Source organism: Oncorhynchus tshawytscha, linkage group LG13 (genome assembly GCF_018296145.1).
Source record: "Oncorhynchus tshawytscha isolate Ot180627B linkage group LG13, Otsh_v2.0, whole genome shotgun sequence".
Classification (NCBI taxonomy): domain Eukaryota; kingdom Metazoa; phylum Chordata; class Actinopteri; order Salmoniformes; family Salmonidae; genus Oncorhynchus; species Oncorhynchus tshawytscha.
Genome location: NC_056441.1, coordinates 52,903,208 through 52,926,600, shown reverse-complemented (window position 1 = coordinate 52,926,600; position 23,393 = coordinate 52,903,208). Strand labels below are relative to the sequence as shown.

General features: G+C 43.9%; 1 protein-coding gene across 1 annotated transcript; it reads right to left on the bottom strand.

Moving 5' to 3' along the window:
- Positions 1–6,232: 6,232 nt before the first annotated feature.
- On the bottom strand, positions 6,233–9,428 carry LOC112265110 (mRNA decay activator protein ZFP36L1). Its single transcript, XM_024442156.1, has 2 exons — positions 9,261–9,428; positions 6,233–8,864 (listed from the first exon to the last, which is right to left on the bottom strand). The coding sequence occupies exons 1-2, from the start codon at positions 9,312–9,314 to the stop codon at positions 7,716–7,718; spliced, it is 1,203 nt and encodes a 400-aa protein (XP_024297924.1). The 5' UTR covers positions 9,315–9,428; the 3' UTR covers positions 6,233–7,715.
- Positions 9,429–23,393: the final 13,965 nt, after the last annotated feature.

The following is a 23,393-nucleotide window of genomic DNA, read 5'->3' as shown; positions in this document are numbered from 1 at the left end:
ACTGCTTTTAATCAGGGCAAGGTGACTGGTAACATGACCGAATACAAACAGTGCAGCTATTCCCTCCGCAAGGCTATCAAACAAGCTAAGCGCCAGTACAGAGACAAAGTAGAATCTCAATTCAACGGCTCAGACACAAGAGGCATGTGGCAGGGTCTACAGTCAATCACGGACTACAGGAAGAAACCCAGCCCAGTCACGGACCAGGATGTCTTGCTCCCAGGCAGACTAAATAACTTTTTGCCCGCTTTGAGGACAATACAGTGCCACTGACACGGCCTGCAATGAAAACATGCGGTCTCTCCTTCACTGCAGCCGAAGTGAGTAAGACATTTAAACGTGTTAACCCTCGCAAGGCTGCAGGCCCAGACGGCATCCCCAGCCGCGCCCTCAGAGCATGCGCAGACCAGCTGGCCGGTGTGTTTACGGACATATTCAATCAATCCCGATACCAGTCTGCTGTTCCCACATGCTTCAAGAGGGCCACCATTGTTCCTGTTCCCAAGAAAGCTAAGGTAACTGAGCTAAACGACTACCGCCCGTAGCACTCACATCCGTCATCATGAAGTGCTTTGAGAGACTAGTCAAGGACCATATCACCTCCACCCTACCTGACACCCTAGACCCACTCCAATTTGCTTACCGCCCAAATAGGTCCACAGACGATGCAATCTCAACCACACTGCACACTGCCCTAACCCATCTGGACAAGAGGAATACCTATGTGAGAATGCTGTTCATCGACTACAGCTCGGCATTCAACACCATAGTACCCTCCAAGCTCGTCATCAAGCTCGAGACCCTGGGTCTCGACCCCGCCCTGTGCAACTGGGTACTGGACTTCCTGACGGGCCGCCCCCAGGTGGTGAGGGTAGGCAACAACATCTCCTCCCCGCTGATCCTCAACACTGGGGCCCCACAAGGGTGCGTTCTGAGCCCTCTCCTGTACTCCCTGTTCACCCACGACTGCGTGCCACACACGCCTCCAACTCAATCATCAAGTTTGCGGACGACACAACAGTGGTAGGCTTGATTACCAACAACGACGAGACGGCCTACAGGGAGGAGGTGAGGGCCCTCGGAGTGTGGTGTCAGGAAAATAACCTCACACTCAACATCAACAAAACTAAGGAGATGATTGTGGACTTCAGGAAACAGCAGAGGGAACACCCCCCATCCACATCGATGGAACAGTAGTGGAGAGGGTAGCAAGTTTTAAGTTCCTCGGCATACACATCACAGACAAACTGAATTGGTCCACTCACACAGACAGCATCGTGAGGAAGGCGCAGCAGCGCCTCTTCAACCTCAGGAGGCTGAAGAAATTCGGCTTGTCACCAAAAGCACTCACAAACTTCTACAGATGCACAATCGAGAGCATCCTGGCGGGCTGTATCACCGCCTGGTATGGCAACTGCACCGCCCTCAACCGTAAGGCTCTCCAGAGGGTAGTGAGGTCTGCACAACGCATCACCGGGGGCAAACTACCTGCCCTCCAGGACACATACACCACCCAATCCTACAGGAAGGCCATAAAGATCATCAAGGACATCAACCACCCGAGCCACTGCCTGTTCACCCCGCTGTCATCCAGAAGGCGAGGTCAGTACAGGTGCATCAAAGCTGGGACCGAGAGACTGAAAAACAGCTTCTATCTCAAGGCCATCAGACTGTTAAACAGCCACCACTAACATTGAGTGGCTACTGCCAACACACTGTCAATGACACTGACTCTACTCCAGCAACTTTAATAATGGGAATTGATGGGAAATGATGTAAATATATCACTAGCCACTTTAAACAATGCTACCTTATATAATGTTACTTACCCTACATTATTCATCTCATATGCATACGTAGATACTGTACTCTATATCATCGACTGCATCCTTATGTAATACATGTATCACTAGCCACTTTAACTATGCCACTTGGTTTACATACTCATCTCATATGTATATACTGTACTCGATATCATCTACTGTATCTTGCCTATGCTGCTCTGTACCATCACTCATTCATATATCCTTATGTACATATTCTTTATCCCCTTACACTGTGTATAAGACAGTAGTTTTTTGGAATTGTTAGTTAGATTACTTGTTCGTTATTACTGCATTGTCGGAACTAGAAGCACAAGCATTTCGCTACACTCGCATTAACATCTGCTAACCATGTGTATGTGACAAATAAAATTTGATTTGATTTGATTTGATTTGAAGACCTCAGAAAGAAAATTGTAGACCTCCACAAGTCTGGTTCATCCTTGGGAGAATTTCCAAATGCCTGAAGGTACCACGTTCATCTGTACAAACAATAGTACGCAAGTATAAACACCATTCGGACCACGCAGCCGTCATACCTCTCAGGAAGGAGATGCCGTCTGTCTCCTAGAGATTAACGTACATTGGTGCGAAAAGTGCAAATCAATCTCAGAACAACAGCAAAGGCCTTGTGAAGATGCTGGAGGAAACAGGTACAAAAGTATCTATATCCACAGTAAAACAAGTCCTACTGTATATGGACAAAACCTGAAAGGTCGCTCAGCAAGGAAGAAGCCAGGGATCCAAAACCGCCATTAAAAGGCCAGACTACGGTTTGCAACTGCACATGGGGACAAAGATTGTACTTTTTGGTACTCTGGTCTGATGAAACTAAAATAGAACTGTTTGGCTATAATGACCATTGTTATGTTTGGAAGAAAATGGGGGAGGCTTGCAAGCCGAAGAACACCATCCCAACCGTGAAGCACAGGGGTGGCAGCATCATGTCGTGGGGTTGTCCCTCCTGTTTGCTGCAGGAGGGACTGGTGTACTTCACAAAATAGATTGCATCATAGGGAAGGTAAATTATGGGGATATATTGAAGCAACATCTCAAGACATCAGTCAGGAAGTTAAAGCTTGGTAGCAAATTGGTCTTCCAAATGTACAATGACCCCAAGCATACTTCCAAAGTTGTGACAAAATGGCTTAAGGACAACAAAGTCGAGGTATTGGAGTAGCCATCACAAAGCCCTGACCTCAAGCCTATAGAACATTTGTGGGCAGAACTGAAAAAGCATGTGCGAGCAAAGAGGCCTTACAACCCTGACTCAGTTACACCAATTCTGTCAGGAGGAATGGGCCAACATTCACCCATCTTATTGTGGGAAGCTTGTGGAAGGCTACTTGAAACGTTTCAACCCGAGTTAAACAATTTAAAGGCAATGCTGCCAAATACTAATTGAGTGTATGTAAACTTCTGACCCACAGGGAATGTGATGAAATACATTTTTCTCTCTACTATTATTCTGACATTTCCCATTCTTAAAATAAAGTGGTGATCCTAACTGACCTAAGACAGTGAGTGTTTACTAGGATTAAATGTCAGGAATTGTGAAAAACAGAGTTTAAATGTATTTGGCAAAGGTGTATGTAAACTTCAGACTTCAGCTGTACATCCCTTCGCCTTTTTCTCCCATCGCCTCAACGCCATGGAGAAAAACTACAGTGTGGGAATTGTGAGCTTCTCGCAGTGAAGATGGCGTTGGAGGAATGGATGCACTGGCTGGAAGGGGCGGGAAACACACGTTCATCGTATGGACCAACCACAAAAATCTTGAGTATCTCCGCACCTCCAAACGCATCAACTCTAGGCAAGCTAGATGGGCCCTGCTGTTCACACGGTTCAACTTCTCCCTCTCATATTGGCCGGGATCCAAGAATGTCAAGCCAGATGAACTGTTTCGCCGTTATAGCCCCACGGCTGTTACCCCGGATACCGAGACCATCCTGTACCTTTGTTTGCCTGTGTTTTAATAAACTTTTGTTACTTCGACATTGTCTGCACCTGGGTCTTACCTTCAAACCTTATAATAGGGGATGAATTTGTTACACACAGTACGTGGGGCGGCAGGGTAGCCTAGTGGTTAGAGCGTTGGACTAGTAACCGGAAGGTTGCAAGTTCAAACCTCCAAGCTGACAAGGTACAAATTTGTCGTTCTGCCCCTGAACAGGCAGTTAACCCACTGTTCCTAGGCTGTCATTGAAAATAAGAATTTGTTCTTAACTGACTTGCCTAGTTAAATAAAGGTAAAATAAACATCTCTGATCTTGCCAATATCACATTTGAAAAGCTCCCGGATCTTTGTAGATGAATCTGTGTTTGAAATTCAGTGCTTGACTGAGGGACCTTACAGGTGTTGTATGTATGGGTGACAGAGGAAGGGATAGTCATTATAAAATCATGACAACCTAAATTATTTCACACAGTCCAAAGTCCATATCATGTATTATGTGATTTCTTAAGCCAAATTTGACTTCTGAACTTCTTCAGGCTTGCCTAAGTGAAGGGGTGAATACTTATGCAACGACAATATTTGATGATATTTTTTTTCTTCTGTCTAACTACTCTATAGAATACGGCCTATTTATTTCTCCATGGTTCTGACTTTACCTGCTCGTTGCACATTGGCTTGTATCAATCACTGCGTTCGATATTCAAACATGTACCATAAACATTAATGCATTTTTAACACCAGCTGCTTTTGAAGTTATTAGCCATAATTGCAGGGGTGCACCTTTGGTTTAAGAAGTGGGAGTGGGGGGGACATAAGGGCTCTCGAGTGGTGCAGAGGTCTAAGACACTGCATCTCTGTGCTAGAGGTATCAGTACAGACCCTTGTTCGATTCCAGGCTGTGTCACAATCGTCCGTGATTGGGAGTCCCTTAGGGAGGCGGCACAATTGTCTCTGCATCGTCCCGGTTTGGCCAGGGCAGGCCGTCATTGTAAATAAGAATTTGTTCTTAACTGACTTGCCTGGTTAAATAAATAAAAATACACTCAGTCAGGAAGTCAGACCGCTCTGAGGCATCTGCATGGTCCTAAAGCACACCGTTGCCTCATTTTGTATCACATTCCAATGATAAAACTGGGGGGGGGGGACAAAATTGCAATTTCAGAATGTGGGGGGGACATATCCCCCCGTCCCAAATGAAAGTTGGTCCCCTGCATAATTGTACAATTAGTGTAGGGGGCCCCCTCGAAAGTTGAATAGAGAGTCTTAATATGTCACAATTATGACTTGAATAAACTTAGCAATGTCAGTTTAAGTCACCAATGAATAATCGCTAAACATTGCATACAGTGTAAATCTTACTTATTACCAGAAGTTAAATGTTTATTCTCTTCACCACTAGAGGGCATCACCTCTGCAATAAACCAGGGGATTGTAGTACAAGTAAGTAGCACTTCAACATTAACCTGGTATATGCTAAACATCATCACTTTGAAAATGTAATCATACTATCAGAACTATTGGTATCTACATCACTTCCACAGTTAGCCATATGAAAGTAGATCAAAGGGTTTTCAAAGAATGTCAATACATGTATGGATTGGTCTAGGTCTACATATTTATAATTCATATTATCACAAAGTGTATTGTTCAAAGCAGTGCATAAGAATCCTTTTATGGATTACAGTTGGGATATTTTTTATTGGTTTTTCAGTCAGTCCCTTGGATGTCTCCAAAGTTTTGCCTGAATGACCTTTGCTTATAACACTCAGACGAACACACACACCCATCTCTGCTTACACCTCCTCCTCCCCCTCCTCCTGGTGAACAGTTGGGACAATCAACTGAAAGCCTCTACACCCCCCCCCCTTTCTCGTAGTCCCCAATAAATCTGCTCCCTGGACCTATGACTTCTCAATGGACTTGCAAATCTCCCCCTCCCCTGCTTCAGCAAATTTCCATGGGCTAGCATTAGCATACAGATGTTCGTAAGAGAAAGAGAGAGCAGTCTCACAAAAGGGCAGCGCTCAGAGGAGAGCCCCATGCCTTTTCATGTCTTGCAGTAACCCCCTCCACCCCAACTTTTCAATATAATGACCGATCGCTATTGTCTGGGATTATTCAGCAGGGTGCTAGCACCAGAATACCAGAACAAAGCCAAATAATAAACACACAAAACCCAACTTCTGTTCCCTTCTGTGTATGTGTGTGTCCAAATGAAATGTAATTTTTGTATCATGTTCTCATTTTGTGCAGAGATACATTCTTGTTCTGCTTCATCACAAACATTTTATCCTACTATTTTTTCTCCTTAGAAAGCATAGGCCTAAATAATTATAAAAGTATTTATCTGTTACTTAACATCACTTTTTCTAAGATGAGAAATAATATCACTTTATTGCATGACAGTGATGGTATCAGGTGCAGTGTGCCTCTAAGTATAACAAGTCAGTGAGACAGTGATATCCAAACGTTTTATTTTGAACCAAACAGGTAAAAATATATTAAGATAGAAACCGGGATACATATCCCATGGAATGTAAACAATACACTTAAATTATATAGAAACCAACATAATATAAAACCGACACTATCATTTTTGCTTTGAAAAAACAAAATAAATACGTTTTAATTTAACAAATGCAAAGCCTTGTTTGTTTTTCCAACACAGTTAAGGCCAAAGAAAAGCGCAGCTGAAGATGGGCCACAAAGACAAGTTCATTGTAACATAAAATACACATCACTTTGTCTAATAACAGCTGGTGTGCAAGAGACCAAGATGTTGATGTAACCCATATTACTCATACATTGTGGCAACATTGTTTTCCTATGTTATTACCTCACGTACCCTGAGGAAGGCACAGTGATGCCGAAACATTGGTAAATACCCATTCAATTGCTCGGAGTGTGTGATTGCTCAGTGTGCGACTTTATTTTGATAGTTTATTCGCCGTTAGTCAGCACCTCGAGTGCGCCAGCTCATGTTTAAAAAAAAAAATGACCTCACGTAACACCACAAATATTATAGAAACAGTCACAAAAGTGTGTATGAGAACCCTGTCTCACTGAGTAAGCAAAACTGGATGAATGTTTCAGTTGTTTTTAAAAAACTTGAACTTGAATGGTGAAACGTTGAACCCAAACTAAACGCTGAAATGCACTTGTTGTGTTAGAACACATAAAATACCTCCAGTAGCATCTAACTATGACTGGTGAGGGCGATACGTCTATTTGCTGATTGAACAAGGTAACTTGTAACACTAGTATTGCCTTCTCACTGGCATAACGCGATGCTGGTGGATATGGCTCTGGCAGTGTCCACACTCAAGCAATTCAAAGTTCTAAAGCTACATGATAGCTCAAACAAAGCGAAGAGTAAAGCGTGTTCTTCTGCATCATATACAAATGCACAACACAATTATAAACAAACTCTGTAAAACGTACAAAATAAATACATCTAAAAAAAAAAGCCCTATAGTTAGACTACCTGATAATACTGTCAATTAGTCGCCTTTACTAAAGGCTACATTTTGTTTACAGTAGGCCTAGCTACATTTTTGGATACATTTCAACATTTACTCTGCCTACAAGACAAGATACTATGTTCGGCTTTGGTTACACTCTAAAGGGCAAGGCTATAAGGAGAATCGTTGAAGTTGTAAAAAGCACACTTGTGCACAGTAGGTTTGTCCTTCTGCCAAGCCCAAAAGTATCATTACTGACATGTTTTTTTCGAAATGGGTACAAATAAATTCCCCAACAGAACTCTCTCAGCAAAGACACCACGGATACTGTAAAGCTAGTTGAGGCACCCATAGTAGCTAAAACGGGTATACAACAGTATACATGGACGTTATGATATTTAAAAAAATATATGTCGGCTAGCTTTACAACACTGAGCAGAATTCCTCTGTTTGGATGAGAATGCCAGTTAAAGTTTAGTCATCTGAGACAGAGAGGCGACTAAAGATGGGGAGACGTCTGCCCTCAAGGCCAGGGGACTCACAACCACTCAGGCTACTGGAGCTGGTATAGCCTTCCTGGTCAGAAAGAGAGTCCGGTGAAGCACACCGCTGAATGGCAGGCATGCCGGTGAATGAGAAGGCATTGCGGTGAGAGTTATGTGCGGCTGACTTTTGCGCACAGACAGTTTGGAACTTTGAGTCAGTGATGGCGTAAAAGTGAGGGTTGTTATTAATCTGATCGTTTCCGAAGTCAGATGAGAACGGATAGTTGTGCTTTAGTGTAGCAGATTCTGGAAACAATGGGGACAGCAGTTCTGGGCTACCTGTGGAGGGCGGGGATGATACTGAGGAAGCCCTGGAGAACAGCATGGTCTCTGGAACGGGTTGGAATCCGGTCAGCGCTTGGGGAGAGGAGAAGCCAGCGAAACTAATGCTGTGACGCAGCAGCTGTGGGCGTTCTCTCATCTTCTGTCGCTGAGGTGGCGCTCCGCCATCGGGCCCGAGCTGCTCGTCCGCATTATGGATGAAGTGACAGCGGGCGCCATAGGGGCAGAAGCCAATGGTGTGGAACGTGCGGCAAGGCTCGGTTTTGTACTTCGGGTGCCTGCTCAAGTCACGCTGCTCATCCGTGCCGTGGGCAAACTGACACTTGGCTCCGTATTTGCATGTGCCACTCTCCTCGTAAGTGCGGCACATTTCGGTTTTGTACCGGGTGGAGATGGGAGGGGAGGGAGCGAGTGACTTTGGAGATGTCAGGCAGCTGGTGCTGATACTTAGGCCTGGTGGGGGCATCAGAGGAGGGGTGGTGGGGAGATGCTGCTCGCTGTACCCGAGGCTGCCAACATGGCCCTCTATCATGCTGACCGAACGGTCCACACGGAATGGGATGTGGTTGAGAGAAGAGCGGGGCAACTGTTGCTGGTGTTTCAGGCTCCACTGCTGGTTAGCAGTGTTAGTAAGGGCCCAGCAGGCTGGCTCGCCGATTGGGTCCACACTGCCGCTGTTGAACTTTGAGTTGGGTAGGGTAACCGGGCATAGTGAGTGTCTGCGTTGAAATCCAACGACGCGCTGCATCTGCGTGGTGGCTGGTGCGCCATCTGGCATGTCCAGACCACGGAAATTCTATCACACAAGAGAAGAATAAAGTCACATTCCAATACCGGGGATTCAAGCCATGGTCAAGCTAATACAATGTAAATATATGCTGAACCAAATCAACATTAAACAGCAAGCAAACACAATAGCCCATGTCAAGTTCCAAAAGTTGGCTAAAGTGCGCTTGGTTCGACGAGGAATGAACGACAGATGGAAACCGTTACGCACGTCAATCAGAAAGTTTGAAGCCTTTTTTTTGTAGCCAAAACCTTGATAAAAAGGCACACATACAAATCCAAGGTACAATTACTAAATGCTATATTTGATAAGTGTATTATTTACCAGTTTAAATAAAACGTATAACTTTCAGACATGTGCTATATAGCCTGATGTATAAATAAACATTTAAAAACATCTTCTTACCTTGCAGAACTCATCCTCCAGCTCCAAAAACGGCGTTAGGAAGTCGGATGGCATTGTACTGATGCCTCAGTCAGGTTATCCCACTTCACAGTAGAGTGTGTTCTGTGTTGAGGCAGGAAGACGCTCTAATCAAGCGCTTCTGAAGTTTCTCAGCCATCTGTTGGAATCCCAAATAAATAGTTGAGAAGCCTAGCTCCACCCACATTTTGGTGACAAGGCGTGCCTTGCGTGGAGGGGATGCCTCTTGAGTTGTAGTACTAGGCCCCCCCCCATTTACGTCGATATTCTCATGCTGAAACAAATATGTGGAAGTTGATATACAACACTTTAACATATAGGCCTCCTATAGACTATACTTCATAGTTTCAACATACATCCAGACAGCCACAGATTTACACTCGTGGTCCATTAGTGGTGTTAGCTATGTTGGTCTAGATCTAGATTTGTTTAAATATATTGACTGGAAATACCATTTATGAATTCATTATATGCCTCTCTCTTGTGGTTGCAAGTCATGGGGAAGTGAAGCATCAATATAAATTATAATTGCACTTATTTGTTTGTTTTTTTGCTGTACGCAAGGGTGAGCAAACGTTCACCTCTTTGACCCATTGGGTATTTATTAGAATATGGGGATGTATTTTGTGGCATGTTTGGCATGTCAAAGGCCCAGATTTGGATATGAAATCATGTCTGGAGGAGAGAGGAAATCAACAATGCCCTTCAACTATGATGTTATTTAAGGTATTCAGTTGTAAATGGCTGCCATAACACAAGCACAAGTCACAACAAGGGCCCCACCCTTAACTCAAAGGCCCTGCTGTCAAACTGTATTGTATTTTGAGTAAAGTGGGGAGGATGGGGTTCGCCAGTCTGGCAGATAACAGAGGTGGTTGTATGAAATGCAATATGCTCCATAACTAACCAAACCCTGTGGACTGATTACATGCTTATTACAGGCTTATGTGCTCTTTTATAAACCTTAAGCACCGAACAGAACACATTCTACCAGAGACATTGTAGAAAAGTCCAACTAGACAGGGTTATTAGGTTCACAGTGGGTGGGAGAGCATACTCAAACATTTGAAAGATAGTGTAGGCAAATTCAAGAAGGGAAAATGTTTACAAAGGATGGGAAAAGCTTACAAAGCCCAACACTTTGAACTGAAACTTAATTAATTTGGCATTTTGTTCAACACAGATGTAGGATTTTAATTTGATCACCCTGTTGCTGGAGAACTTTCCGGCAATGCAGGTATCCCATTTACAACTCATGGTGTATTTGAGGTTTAAAAGGCCACTTTGAAATTTCAGACTTGATTTTTCCTTACAAAAAAATGTCAAACCCTACAAAGCGTATCATTAATTCAAATCCACATAATTTCCAGTTGCTGCAGGATTATTTTCCTGCTCTAGCAAACTGGCTCAAATTAAGATCCTACATCTGTATGTCTACTGATGCCTGAATGTAGGCCTCGTTCTGACTCTGTCCCTCCCTACCTGACATTTGGTGATGCGCACCGAAAATAACCCTAAAATCTACATCATTATGCATAGTACATGGGTAAAAACATTTCCGTAGAACCTTTCAGTCGACAGAAAGCACTGTCCCTTTAAACCACTGTGATGCCTTGTCATCAACAGTAGAGTCAACACTTACCATTCTGTAAGAACGGAGATAGGACCCAGCCATCAGTCTGCTATCCCAGGATGACACTTGTTGTTTTGAAGTAGATAAGGAGGAGGGTTGTTTAATTAGGGCATGAAAAGACAAGTAACTGAAACAAAGGTTGCTGTTTGTCGAGTCACAGTGTCAGTAAACCAGATTAAAGTCTATCTACACAATGACAAGAGACAGTGTCAATTGTCTTTAGTGACAACAGTGAGAGAGAAAAACTCACTATACTGCCGGGTGACAGTATATTGCTGTTTTAGGGACTGTCTCATGCAGGAGTCTGATTCATAGTAATAGAGGCTCATTTTAAATGCTATTTTATAGCTTTATCTCATGTTGGTATCTGTCTATTAGACATTGTGCATTCTACCATTCTCCTGACATGGTTTAGTTTCTCTCGTGCTGTTTTTGTGAGGCTGTGGAGGTGGAGAGAAAGGCGGAGGGGCCTCCACAGCCATAGCCACCCCGACAAAGAGAGAGAAAAGAGATAGGGATGGCCCAACTCCGAAAAGAGACAATTATCAGGGCACAATCAATGTCCTCCCGGAGGCATGGTATGGTTCCACCAATTATGCTTGAGCGATGGTGCTCACTGGGGTAACAATGGGATTATGCAGACGCCGGCCTGGGCCTTCCCCCTCTGATTGGCCCTGCTCTATGTGAGCCATACCAGCAGGCCTCTGTCACAGATTCCTGTGCATGGATCTATAGTGGTGCATGGAGGGAAAGGGCTTTGTTAATGATTAGACAATCAGGTCACAATGGCAGAGCCATCACACAAGAGGGGGTGCAATGGCTGTTAGAGTTTTTGCTTTTGACCCTCAATGGGAACGTCTCAGCTTCTTTATGGTGTCTGACTCCTAGGACCTTTTTTTGTCTTAGTAAAGCAGCCCACTGATGCGTCTCCAAGCTGCTATACAATAGGCATACTCTAATGCAAAGCCGCAGCAACATTTAGCCAGTTAAATGTTGTTTTCTCTACAAATTATTTATGACTTTTATGACCACAATGAGTGTTTCATGAAAATTACAGTGTGTGCACGATTCAAAAACGGTGATGCTCAATGGTTTCCTTACAGCGTTTGTGGTCAGTTGCTGTAACAGCCTGGCGTTAGCCCTTATCTGCCTATAATCATGACTGGTAGATGTATTGTTTTTCTTGCAGGAAGGCATGACTTAGCAACTGATTCCGTTGTGCGGTGGCCGTTAGATAATCCATGATAACTGCCGGGGATATCAAGGCTGAGCGAGATAAACGGTAGCAGTGAGGTTTTGGTCCTGACCAGGACCCACTCCCCAGAGGAAAGGAAAACAAGTGGATGAAGCCCGACCGTTAGTTTTTATACAGGCAATACAGTTAACTGATTCTGTGAATTGGTGTTCAACTTTTAGCGGTTGCGGGCGACAGAGAACTGTCACATTGCAAAAGGGAAAATGTTGGAACTATAAATACAATGTTTTTTAGGAGAGGGAGAGACCTGTCTTGGCATGTGTCGTCGTGGCATGCTGCTTCTCGTTACACAATCTTAACGTTTTGATTTTGTCATATTAAAACATGTTTAAATAACATCACACTATATGATGATCATGAAGAAATTGTTAAAGTAGCTTATAAATTGTCGTTACATGATAATACCAAGCCATAATTGCACTAGCATTACCAGCTAGCTTTCTTATTGTTACAAAGGGAAGCCTTTTGCTGCTTGTGTTTGAGATGCCATCCACAGTGACATTTATTAGTAATGCACAAACTGCTACCCCCCCTTGTCTTTCACCGTTTCACTGGAGCTTCCAGTTCCCCCTTTCCAGCCCAAGAGCAAGATAGTTTCACAGAGCCTATGTTGGAGCTCCAAACCCCACCCCCACAGCCTTCGCCCCCCAAACGATCCGGGCCTGCCCTCATTGTGCGCCCCTCACAAGAGGCCCTTTGTTGTGGCCCTGCATATGCCAGGCCAGAAATACGCTCTGTGGCTCAGATAAACATGGCCAGGCTGTAAACACGTCTGGAGCTCTGGAGGGCCAGGAGGACCATGCCAGGGACCAGACGCAGGCAGGCCGAGGGATAGCTCACCTTCTCAGCACAGTCAATAGCTACAGGAACAGACACATATACCTGTAGGTTGAGGGCTCTTTCCCGTGTGTAAAGTCCTCAGTCTTGTCCCTGTCTGGTTTGTTCTGGGGGACAGGGCAACGTGAGGTTCCCACAGACATCCGCTCAGGAACAAACAAGTCCCTCATTTAACGCGGTGCTACAGTTTCACAGCCAACATTTGTACATTCACACACAGGTGAAGGATTAGATCGTGCAAACAACGTCAACAGCGCGGCAACATTGTAAAACACCCTCACGTTGTTGCCGTTTCCCTATTTAACATATGTCAGGGATGTCCAGAACGCATATACTACAGCATGTAGTCAGAACTTACCTTGCATTGACTTCCCTGTCTGGGTACTTTTCTCTTCTGTGTACATACATACGTGCGTTTGTTTTCTGGATGCGCTAGGGTTGGTATGATACATTTGAAAGGGAAACCAATGGCAACATTGAGGTTAGGTCAGACAGAGCATCAGGTGGTACATTAAATGTGTTGTTAGTGTATGAATAAAAAGCTTTGCTTAACTTTAACGTCAGAGAGAAGCCTACCCACTGCATGTGTGGATGCTACATTTTAAGCTTAGCCAATATCTGCCCCAACATGTTGCCTCTGAGAAGACCCAAACAAACCAGTGATGAATGTGAGAGTTAGGAGAGTATTTCCTGCAGCACACAAGTCATGTGTTACTCCCTCTACTGTTATTGATAACCATTTATTAATATCATCTTTATGTACGCCAAGCATCCCTTAAGATGGAAGCCTCCATTAAATGATTGGATGTAATAAGTGTATGAGACTCAGAATGACAAATCCCCCGTAGGAAGACACTGCATTAGGTAAACATGCACAAATCCAAAACAATATGGAGATATCAGTAAGGGAGTAGGGGTTTGCATGACACCACACATATGCAAATTATTAGGCAATAGATGGGCCACACTGACAATTTAGCTTAACACACGCTTGCTGAGCCTTCCCTAACTGGCCTTTCTCATGGATTGTGTGTCAATTAGAGCCTTTCCATATGCAGGTGGAGTTGAATGGACGTGAATGGCTCTGTTTGTATAAGTACTACCTATTGTTGTCACCCAGTGTTGTATGGTGGTCCCAGTAGGGAATGCAGAAGGCTATCTCCATGCACTGTATGTGAGCATGGGCCTATTTGCTATTTCACAGCAATGCATAGCAGTTAAATTGTGAAAGAATTAGTGTTATTCCTACACTGCAAAATTAACTCCTCTACAGGTATTTCCTGGCAGTCAATATTCTAGAACTAAGCAACATATACATGTAAATGTAACCAGTACATTGCAGATAAAAAATAAGTTACTTAAAGTTTTTTTTTTAAATGACTAAACATACAAATATTTTCTTTTGAGGTTTCAGATTGTGGTCATCCTCGAATCAGTGTTTTAGTGGTGTGTTAAAAATGACAATGGCACCGAACTTTGATGATCAGCAAACGGGGTGACAATCATGTGCCCATGGTAGGTGTGAGCGAGTCATCATGCTGCCCCGTTGCTTCACGTTTCTCTTCAAAGTCCTGTGCTTTGTGGTATGTTGTCAATTTGAATTCTGCTCTCTGGAAACATGAAAAATGTTTTACTGATGTCCATAAATCAGATCTGTCTATTCCTTTCAGAATTATTATTTTTTTGTCTCAATACATTTCTTAAATTGTACACTCAATCATAGAACTCTGCCACACTTTTCACATCACAAACATACAGCAAGTTGATGTTTATTATCACGAGTCTTGTCCTGAAGGCAGAACTGAGGGATTTCCTCTTAAATAGAAAGTCAAAATTGGCTGTATTGTAAAAATTCACGAAAACAAATATGATCTTTCTGGTCTTATTTTAAAATTAGGGCTAGGCATTATGGTTAGCAGCGTGGATAAGGTTAGTTTTAAAATCAGATTTTATGACTTTGTGGCTTTGCTAGCTAGTGACCAATCTGCAGAGCTGCCTCCAGAATAAGAGTCATGATAAAAAAAACACTCACCTGCAAACATACACTGACCTCCTCTGGATTTTGTTATACAACCCTACCCTTCTTTCATCCCTTGCTTGATTTTCTCTCAAATTCACCAGGCCTCGTTTCATGGTTCCCCAGATTCTTACATTCCACTTCCTAAAGTGTTTTCCAAACCCCCCTCCCCCACATCAGGAAAAATGACAGCCTTTTCTTGGTAAGGGAAATCCCTCCCCGCACAGTAGCTCTAGCTTCCCCTATTTCCAGTAAAAGTGTGACAAGGCACTGTGGAATGTGTTTGGACAAGAGCCGAAGAGGTGGCTGGACACGCTCGCACACACACACACACACACACACACACCCTACATACTGCTCTCGCAGAAGCGTATAGACACCAAAAGTGCCACCACCTCATCCTCTCTCGTCTCTTTCCCCCCAGACCCTTTTCCTGATTCCAGGAAACAGCTCCAGGCTTTGTGGGTTCTCCCAGCCATATGCTGCCAACTGCTGCCTGCTGTGACGCAACACTGCTGACCATGGAGGACTGAGACGACTCTGGTTGGTTTACAATGTGCTTGTTATGGTGGTGGAATTGCATATTTGATTGAATAAAAACAACATTTTTAAATAAGCAGTTGCTTTCCCATATGTCTGCATTATTGAGACAAACAGTTGGCTATGCAGGATTTTTTGGCGGACAAATTTGTAACATCAAAGTTAGCAATGGAAACACACGCTCTGTAAACAGCGACACATCAGCCACAAGATTGGCAATAACATTTTTTTTAAAATCATGCCCCTAAACTAGCAAATGTCCATTTGCACAGGAACCTTAGTTCAAACTCCCATGCAATTGCTTTCCACAACTGGTGTACTTTAGTTGGGGCACTCTGTGCTCGAGCCGTTATTGACGACTGGTGCTGTCTGGAGCGTGCACACAGAGTCTGGTTCCCTGGGTGTGAGAATCAGTGAAGTCTTCTTCTCCTCCTGAGCAGCTGTTGCTGTTATTTTAACAGGGGCCTGTCTCTCTGTCTGCGCCAGTCTGTGCTTTCATCGCCCTCAGCTGTTGATAGCACGTTTCCTTTCCTGTTAATCTGACAGGCCAAGTTTGTCAGATGGCCATGTGATGTGCTTTTGGGAGTTGGACACTGTGACTTCAGAGTCACATTGCAGACTGCCCACATGTCGCAAATGAGATAGATTTCAGTTTGCCTTTTTAACACCATTGAGGATTTGCTATGATGTTGATAAAGGTTACTTGATCTCTCAGTATTCTATTTGGCTGTTACACATTCATGAACAGGCGCACGAGTAATCCAGCGTCATTTGGGTCTGACTATTTGGGACATAGCAATGACCGCAAGTCAAATAAATAAAAGAAAACAGAATAAGAGCCATCTTGCCAGCAGAGCAGTCCCCTGTGGTTTCGAAGTGACTGTATCGCAGCAGTGGCAGTTATGAATCTGCTAGTACTACTGGAGGAAACGCCTCATCTCAGGAACAGTGGTGATCTAAAATGGCAGGTGGGAATGTTCCACTGTGTCCCCTAGAGCAGGGGCTCTTACATTTTTTTAAGCTCGATACCCAAATTAAGAAATTGACCGTCTTCCATGACCCAGATCATCCTCCATTGACATAAATTAAGAAGAGATAGTGTGTGATAATAGATGTATTCTCATAACTCGCAACCCACCTCTAACATGCCCAGGGCCTACTTTGGGTCCCGACCCATAGTTTAAGAAACCCCTGCCCGAAAGAGATGCTGTTCTTTACCTTTGGATGATGTTTGGGCTCTGATAAAGCCTATCTGTGTACACAGTCTACAGATCATGTGTGTCTTTAGTCAGTGTAACTGTAGGCAGTTAGTGTAAGAACACTACCAAGCCAATCATGGCTGTCAGAATGGTGGAGTAGTGAACATTCATCATATTCACCCTAAATTACATTAATATATATGCACGGTTGCTTCTGAGAATTCCCAACCCCCCTTTTCCCTGTGTGCTAAGCATGAATCATGTACGTGGTTAGGCCAATCCAGCATTCCAGAGCATTGTTCTTCTTCCAATCTAATGTTCGGACTCTGTTTTCATCATGCTATATCTTTCACGCCTCCCCCTCGTCCACACAGCGCCTCAACTAGAAAGTCGGTCGAAGAGATGTGAACGATGAAACCGAATAATACTGAATAACTGAGTGATTCTGAATTCCTTCTAATATTACATTCGGAAAGGTTAGAGAACGCGCAATTCCTTCGTATACCAAATAGAACATTTGACCGCTGTGGAGACTGCTTTCGCCTTCAAGTCGGACAAGTCAGCCAAGACTGAAGCGCATTAGAGGTGGGCATGGCTTAAAAGTTATACACGGAGGGAATTTTACTCCTGGATATGGAGCCTGGTTGTTATTCGATATGAAACTAATCAAAGTGCACCTGGACATACCACATTATGGGAGGTACGTTACGACAACAGACAGTATCTGCACTGTTGATATTATTTTCTCTGGCTTCAGCCCGAGGTGACTTCATGTTTGGTTTAAAATATAACCTCCAATATGTATTTTCTTTGAAAGTCCCCGGCCGCCTGGCCCGTTGCTTGGTACTCGTTCCCGAATGTTTAGAATGTCAACATTACATCCAAAAGTTAGAAAACACAGGATAAAACGTGTGGGGTTCGTAAAACGCAGGCCCTCGACACGTGCCAGACGTTTAGTCGAAATAGCTGCACTTTAAAATGCGGTTTATAACCCAGGTGGGGTTGGGAACATATTTGACTTTGGAACTCTCTCTTTCTCGCCTGGAGCGCTAGCTGAGGCCAAGGTCAACATATGCCCTCATAGCCTTCACTGGTCCTGCCTCATAGGGCTCTGAAGGGGGCCGTACAGTGAAAAGTCAACACAGGCCTTTTACTGTTAATGTTGTCATTACTGTCCCAAAGCGGAGGGGTAAGGGGGGCACCTCGTAACTCAACACCAGTTGCAGAGCAGGGACTTTAAAGTAGGGTGGTGCGGATGGGAAGGGGGGTTCTTCAACCCTTTTAAATGAGCTCAGCACTTGAGATGAATAGGCTAGTAAAATGATGGAGCGCCTGGCTGTGGGGTAGATGTGAGGCCGAGTGGTTTGGGTCGTATAGGGGATGGTGGTCTGTACAGTCACATCTGCCTCCTGTCAGCAGGTCCCCAGCCACAAGCACCTGGTGACATAATTGCTGGGTGGTAGACTGGGGGCTCGACCGGGGGGGGTTGCAATCCCAGGGCTGGAGCACTCTGGTCTGGTTGCTCCGGTTCACCCCCATGGCAGCCCAGACACACACACAGACAGGCAGACAAACATGGCTTTCTTACAGAAAACACAAGCACTTCTGTTTGCTTTGTGTGTTTACATCCTTTTTGCAAATTCTTTCTCAGTTTGTGTGAACGACGGCTTATGATCAAGCTTTGTGGACACATGTTTAGAGTCGACATACTGGTAGGAGTAGCATTTTACACAGACATATACATGCAAATAGAGACAAGTTTAAGGCACAAAGACACCCTTTGTCCCATGTGTGCACGCACGCACACACACACACACACACACACACACACACACACACACACACACACACGTTACCATTAACCTGTCATAAATGGAGAACTTACGTCGATCTTCTGAATTGTGTTGTCTGGATGTGGTGGCATGTTAAAGTAGAGAGGTTACAAAGTGTGAAGGCTTGTGGCGCTGATAACGGGTACCCCTCTATGCCCACTTCCATTCGCTCAAATTGATAACCACTGTGCAAGATGTTGTGGTTAGCCCAGCCGTAACGGGTGATACCTCGGGGCTAACGGCTCCAACCACTGTCAGTTAGCTCTACAATAACATCTCTGGGAGTGGGTTAACCTCTATGTTTGTAGAGACTAGAGAGGGTTGAACACATCAAAGTCAAGTCACATAAGCTGTTTGAGGTGATTCCAAATGAACGTAAAGATGTTAACATACTTATTTATTTTTATCGGACACACAGAATAATTGTCTTTTGACGATATCTACAAAAAAAGACTCACCAAACATTCTAAAATAGTATTACGCTATTTGTACAGAAGATGAGGACACCCATGACAGAACAATGCTTGCCATGACAGAAACAGGTTTGAGATGTATGAAACAGATAACAGGAAGGAAGAACATGGGATCAACACGAGGACAGCAGAAAAGAGATGAACATCTAAACAGATAATTCGATGACTGATTACTGTAGAAGGTGGCTGGGAACGCATTGGCCTACTGAATGACGCCTGTTGTAGAGAGGAATAAATCTGTCTCTTTCACAGCGGGAATTGCAGCAAAGCATGGTTTTGTTCTGACACTCGTCATGCCTCCAGCCAAGTTCATAGCCCTCATCCTGATCACGTTATGGTACGAGCCCGCGTGATCTGGGTTCGACTCAGACCTTCCCTTCCCACAGTTGCGTAAGGAGATCTGCTTTTATAAGTGTTGTGTTGCACCAAGTTCCTCTATGTGCGGTCTGTGTGTAACTGCCTGTTAACTGTAGCACGCCAAACTCAGCTCCCCCTTCCTCACATACCTCTGGAGTGGAGTGGACAGCTGCTGCCAGTATTGGCGAGATTGCCCAAAGCTGTCACTAGACATGGAGGGATAATATATGTTAACACTGGGCATTGATAATATTACAATCTTCGAAAAAAAGGGGTTTTAAAAACGGAGATTTCATTTGCAATTAGATGAGATATGAACAAGCTTTTCTCTGTGGTACAGAAAATAATATCTTTGTGTTTCTGGTGCTGGAATATATTATGGAACATGTTGTGCTGTAAGTGAGACTGTATGAGTTGTTGGATGATAACAAGGTTATGTCTCTTTTCCTTTCCTGACACATAGCCTAGGCCCTATGAAATGTGAGTCGGTTTCAGCCACAAGGCCTTGGAGTTAACTAAACTGTGGACCTTTCCCATCTGACAAAGCCTAAGAGGGTACATCATTTCTTATTTCAGGCTGGAACTATCAACACCAGAGCTGCTGACTGACATAAGTGAGCTCAAATATTTGATGTCTGAGGTCGGGAAACGGTTGGCTACGATTGCTCCCATGGCGGTCATATTTGGCGTAGTGTGTGTAAAGTTTAAATGGTTCATACTGACATGATGTGCACGTGAAATATACTCTGTCTCTCTGAAATTGTCACGTCCTGACCTTAGAGATCCTGTTTATGTCTCTATTTTGGTTTGGTCAGGGTATTCTATGTTCTATTATTTGTATTTCTATGTTTTGGCCGGGTAGGGTTCTCAATCAGGGACAGCTGTCTATCGTTGTCTCTGATTGAGAACCATACTTAGGTAGCCCTTTTTCCCACCTGTCTTTGCTGGAAGTTGACTTTGTTTATGGCACATAGCTTTTAGCTTCACGGTTTGTTTTGTGGTGTTTATTGTTTTGTTCGGTGTCTTTTCTAAAAAATAAAAAGAATGTACGCTCACCACTCTGCGCCTTGGTCCTCTTCTTTCAACGGCCATGACAGAAATGCAGTATCTGTATTTTTCACCATGTGACAATTGTGTTTAATCTAACACACGGTTTGACTAGCAGTATGAGAAAAACCTTGAATGTTCTTCCCGTATAATAGTGAATGACAGTTAAAATTGAAAGGAGGTTTATTGTTTAACTATTTCTAAAACCACTTTTATAGATATTTGGTTCTTTCCCAACCGATTAACCCTTTGACATACAAAAAACCCCTGCAAAGTGAGTGAGCTGACCACTTGCATTTAACCCTGAGTGGCGCAGCGGTCTAAGGCATTGCATCGCAGTGCTAGAGGCATCCCTACAGATCCATGTTCGATCCCGGGCAGTGTCACAACCGGCCGTGATCGGGAGTCCCATAGGGTGGTGCACAATTGGCCCAGCGCTGTCTGGGTTAGGGGAGGGTTTAGCTGGAGTAGGCCGTCATCATAATAAGTTAAATAAATACAGAAAAAAATAATCCAGATGCCTATCACATGAAAATGGAATTAGAAAAGGAAAAAATGTTCCCTTCCTCTGCTCTATCCCCTTCTATCAAGGCTCTTTCTGAAGAGAAAAAACTTGAGAGGCGAATGTTTTAAGAGTATCCTTGTCTGTTTTCTCTTCTCTTTCTCCCCTACTCTTTCCACTATTTCTCCTTCCACAGGACTGGTGAGCCTTGCACAAGAGCAGAACAGAGCGACAAGAAGGCCGCTATTCACCAATCATTTTCAATGAAGTTAATTATCTGTTGCTTAATTGGCCGCAGGGCCCTTCCACAGTAGCACGGGCTGTCCTGGGAAAAAAAATGACTACATACATTTCTAAAAACAACAACCCCTACAACAAGCATTCTCTCCCAATGGGGCATGCTGAATACTGAAAAGCGGCCATTTAGCTGTGTCCTCTTAGGGCCTTGTCACACCGAGGAGCTCCATACAATGATGTATTCAACGCAGCGGGTTTTCCAATGCTGGGTCCTGGGACCCCCTCTTTGTTTGTTGTGATCAGAAACTCGCCCCAGAGCACGTCTGTTTCCCAGCAGCCTCTTCACTGCCCCTCCGGCCCTAGCTATGCTACAGGACTCACTTGGGAACAATTGGTGTTTGTGGTATTTGTGTGTGCATGGGCATTAGGTTACATTTACTCCTCCTCCCTAGCAACCGACTTGTGGCCTTAGTTTGCTATTCATTTGTGTGGTTTCTTCCAATGATTTGGCATTTCATTTTTTAAAAACCCTTTACTCCTCCACCAACCCCCATTAATCGCCTCCTCCCCAGCCTATTCTCCCTGCCAGTCCCACTGGCTCTGTCCACACAAAAGCCCACAACGTCTTTCTCTAGCCCTAACGTGTCAGGACAACTATAGTTTATGGACATCTGGACCCATCACTAGGTGCAAAGTGGATCGTGATCTGAGAAGACCGTGAGAAAAGTGGCAAGATTGTGGCTTGTGACTAAGTGTGCTAGTTACAGAGTATGTCCGGTGGGGGGATTCGTTGAATGATGGGTGTTATAGTTGCGTTTTCATGATGCAAAACATCAAACGTGGCTTTGCATTATGAATCTACATTTGATGTAAAAGACAAAGAGTTCTTGATGTTCCATTTTTTTACTTCTCTCTTTCTTCTATGTTCTTTTATCGTGCTTTCCTTTGTTCACACTTCTCCAGTGTCTGGGGTTTTGTGGTAATGCTGCCGGTTGGTTGTGCTTTTAGAAATGATCAAATGTTACCAAGCAACAGTAGGTTTCTTCAGCACTACAAGATTACTGAAATAATACACAGCATTAATTATTCAAGATCATTCTGTGTGTTTGATCAGCTTCAATGCTCTGGCTTATTAAATGGGTCATTAATTCATGCTCACTCTAGATGGGAACTTAAGCAATATAGAATTTACTAGCCTGCTTCACCCCCTCTCTGCTCCCAATAGTCCCACATCACCTTTCTCTATTTCCTTTTCTAGCAACTCTCTTTATCCCCTGTCTATTCCTCTATTCCCCTCACTAGCAGCTCTCTCTATCCCCCTCTCTACTCCTCTCTCACATCTGCACTCCTTCTGAATTTCATGGTCCGTCTGCGAATTGAGTCGGCAGCACAAAGCCGGGAGCCACGGCAACGCTGCAGTCCTTGGGGGTGATGACCCCTGACCTCTCACAGCTGCTTTTCAGCAACAGCACCTATCCCACAATCCCCACTTTTTTTCACTCCAGGGGCGAAGGTCATGAAAGGGGAGAACAAGGAGCTGAGTCTTCATAGCCAAAAACCCAGGCTGGCGTGTGAATGCTCAAAAGCTGACATTCTGTGCCAAACAATCTCACAGGGAAGCATAGAGAAACAGTCAGGGAGAATGGGCATCTTTGACCCCTTGGGCAGAGTGGGAGAGTTAATGTCCATATCATTTCAGAGTTCCTCTTCCATTTAAACTTTGACACTGTCGATTCCATCTCCTTTTTCCATTTGAAATATTAGTAGTCTTTTGTTCTTTGTTTATTTCAGTTTGAATAGTTAAAGGGATAGTTCGGGATTTTGGCATGCATGCTGATCCGGCTACACACGCAAGCATTTTGCTACACCCGCAATAACGTCTGCTAAATACGTGTATGTGACCAATAACATTTTATTTTACTTGATCCCGAACACTTCAAGTCTTTGAGCTAAGCTAGTTAGCATTGGCTTTGTGAAACTACTTCTGACATCCTTCATACTGGACACAGAGATATAAAAATGGTATCCACAAGTTCATCTGACGCTGAGGAAGTACACTATAGATAAAAGGCTTCATTGCCAAAATCCTTAACTATCCTTTGAAGTCAGTTTCAATGATTATTATTGTGGCGTATAATCATAGCAATGATAATAACCTTGAATATTAAAACGTTTATCCATCTTAA

Excerpts from the sequence above, each read along its gene's own strand:
- LOC112265110 (XM_024442156.1), bottom strand. The coding sequence starts at position 9,314 with ATGCCATCCGACTTCCTAACGCCGTTTTTGGAGCTGGAGGATGAGTTC. Across the intron at positions 8,865-9,260 it reads TGGAGGATGAGTTCTGCAAG|AATTTCCGTGGTCTGGACAT; the intron begins GTAAGAAGATGT and ends CTTGTGTGATAG.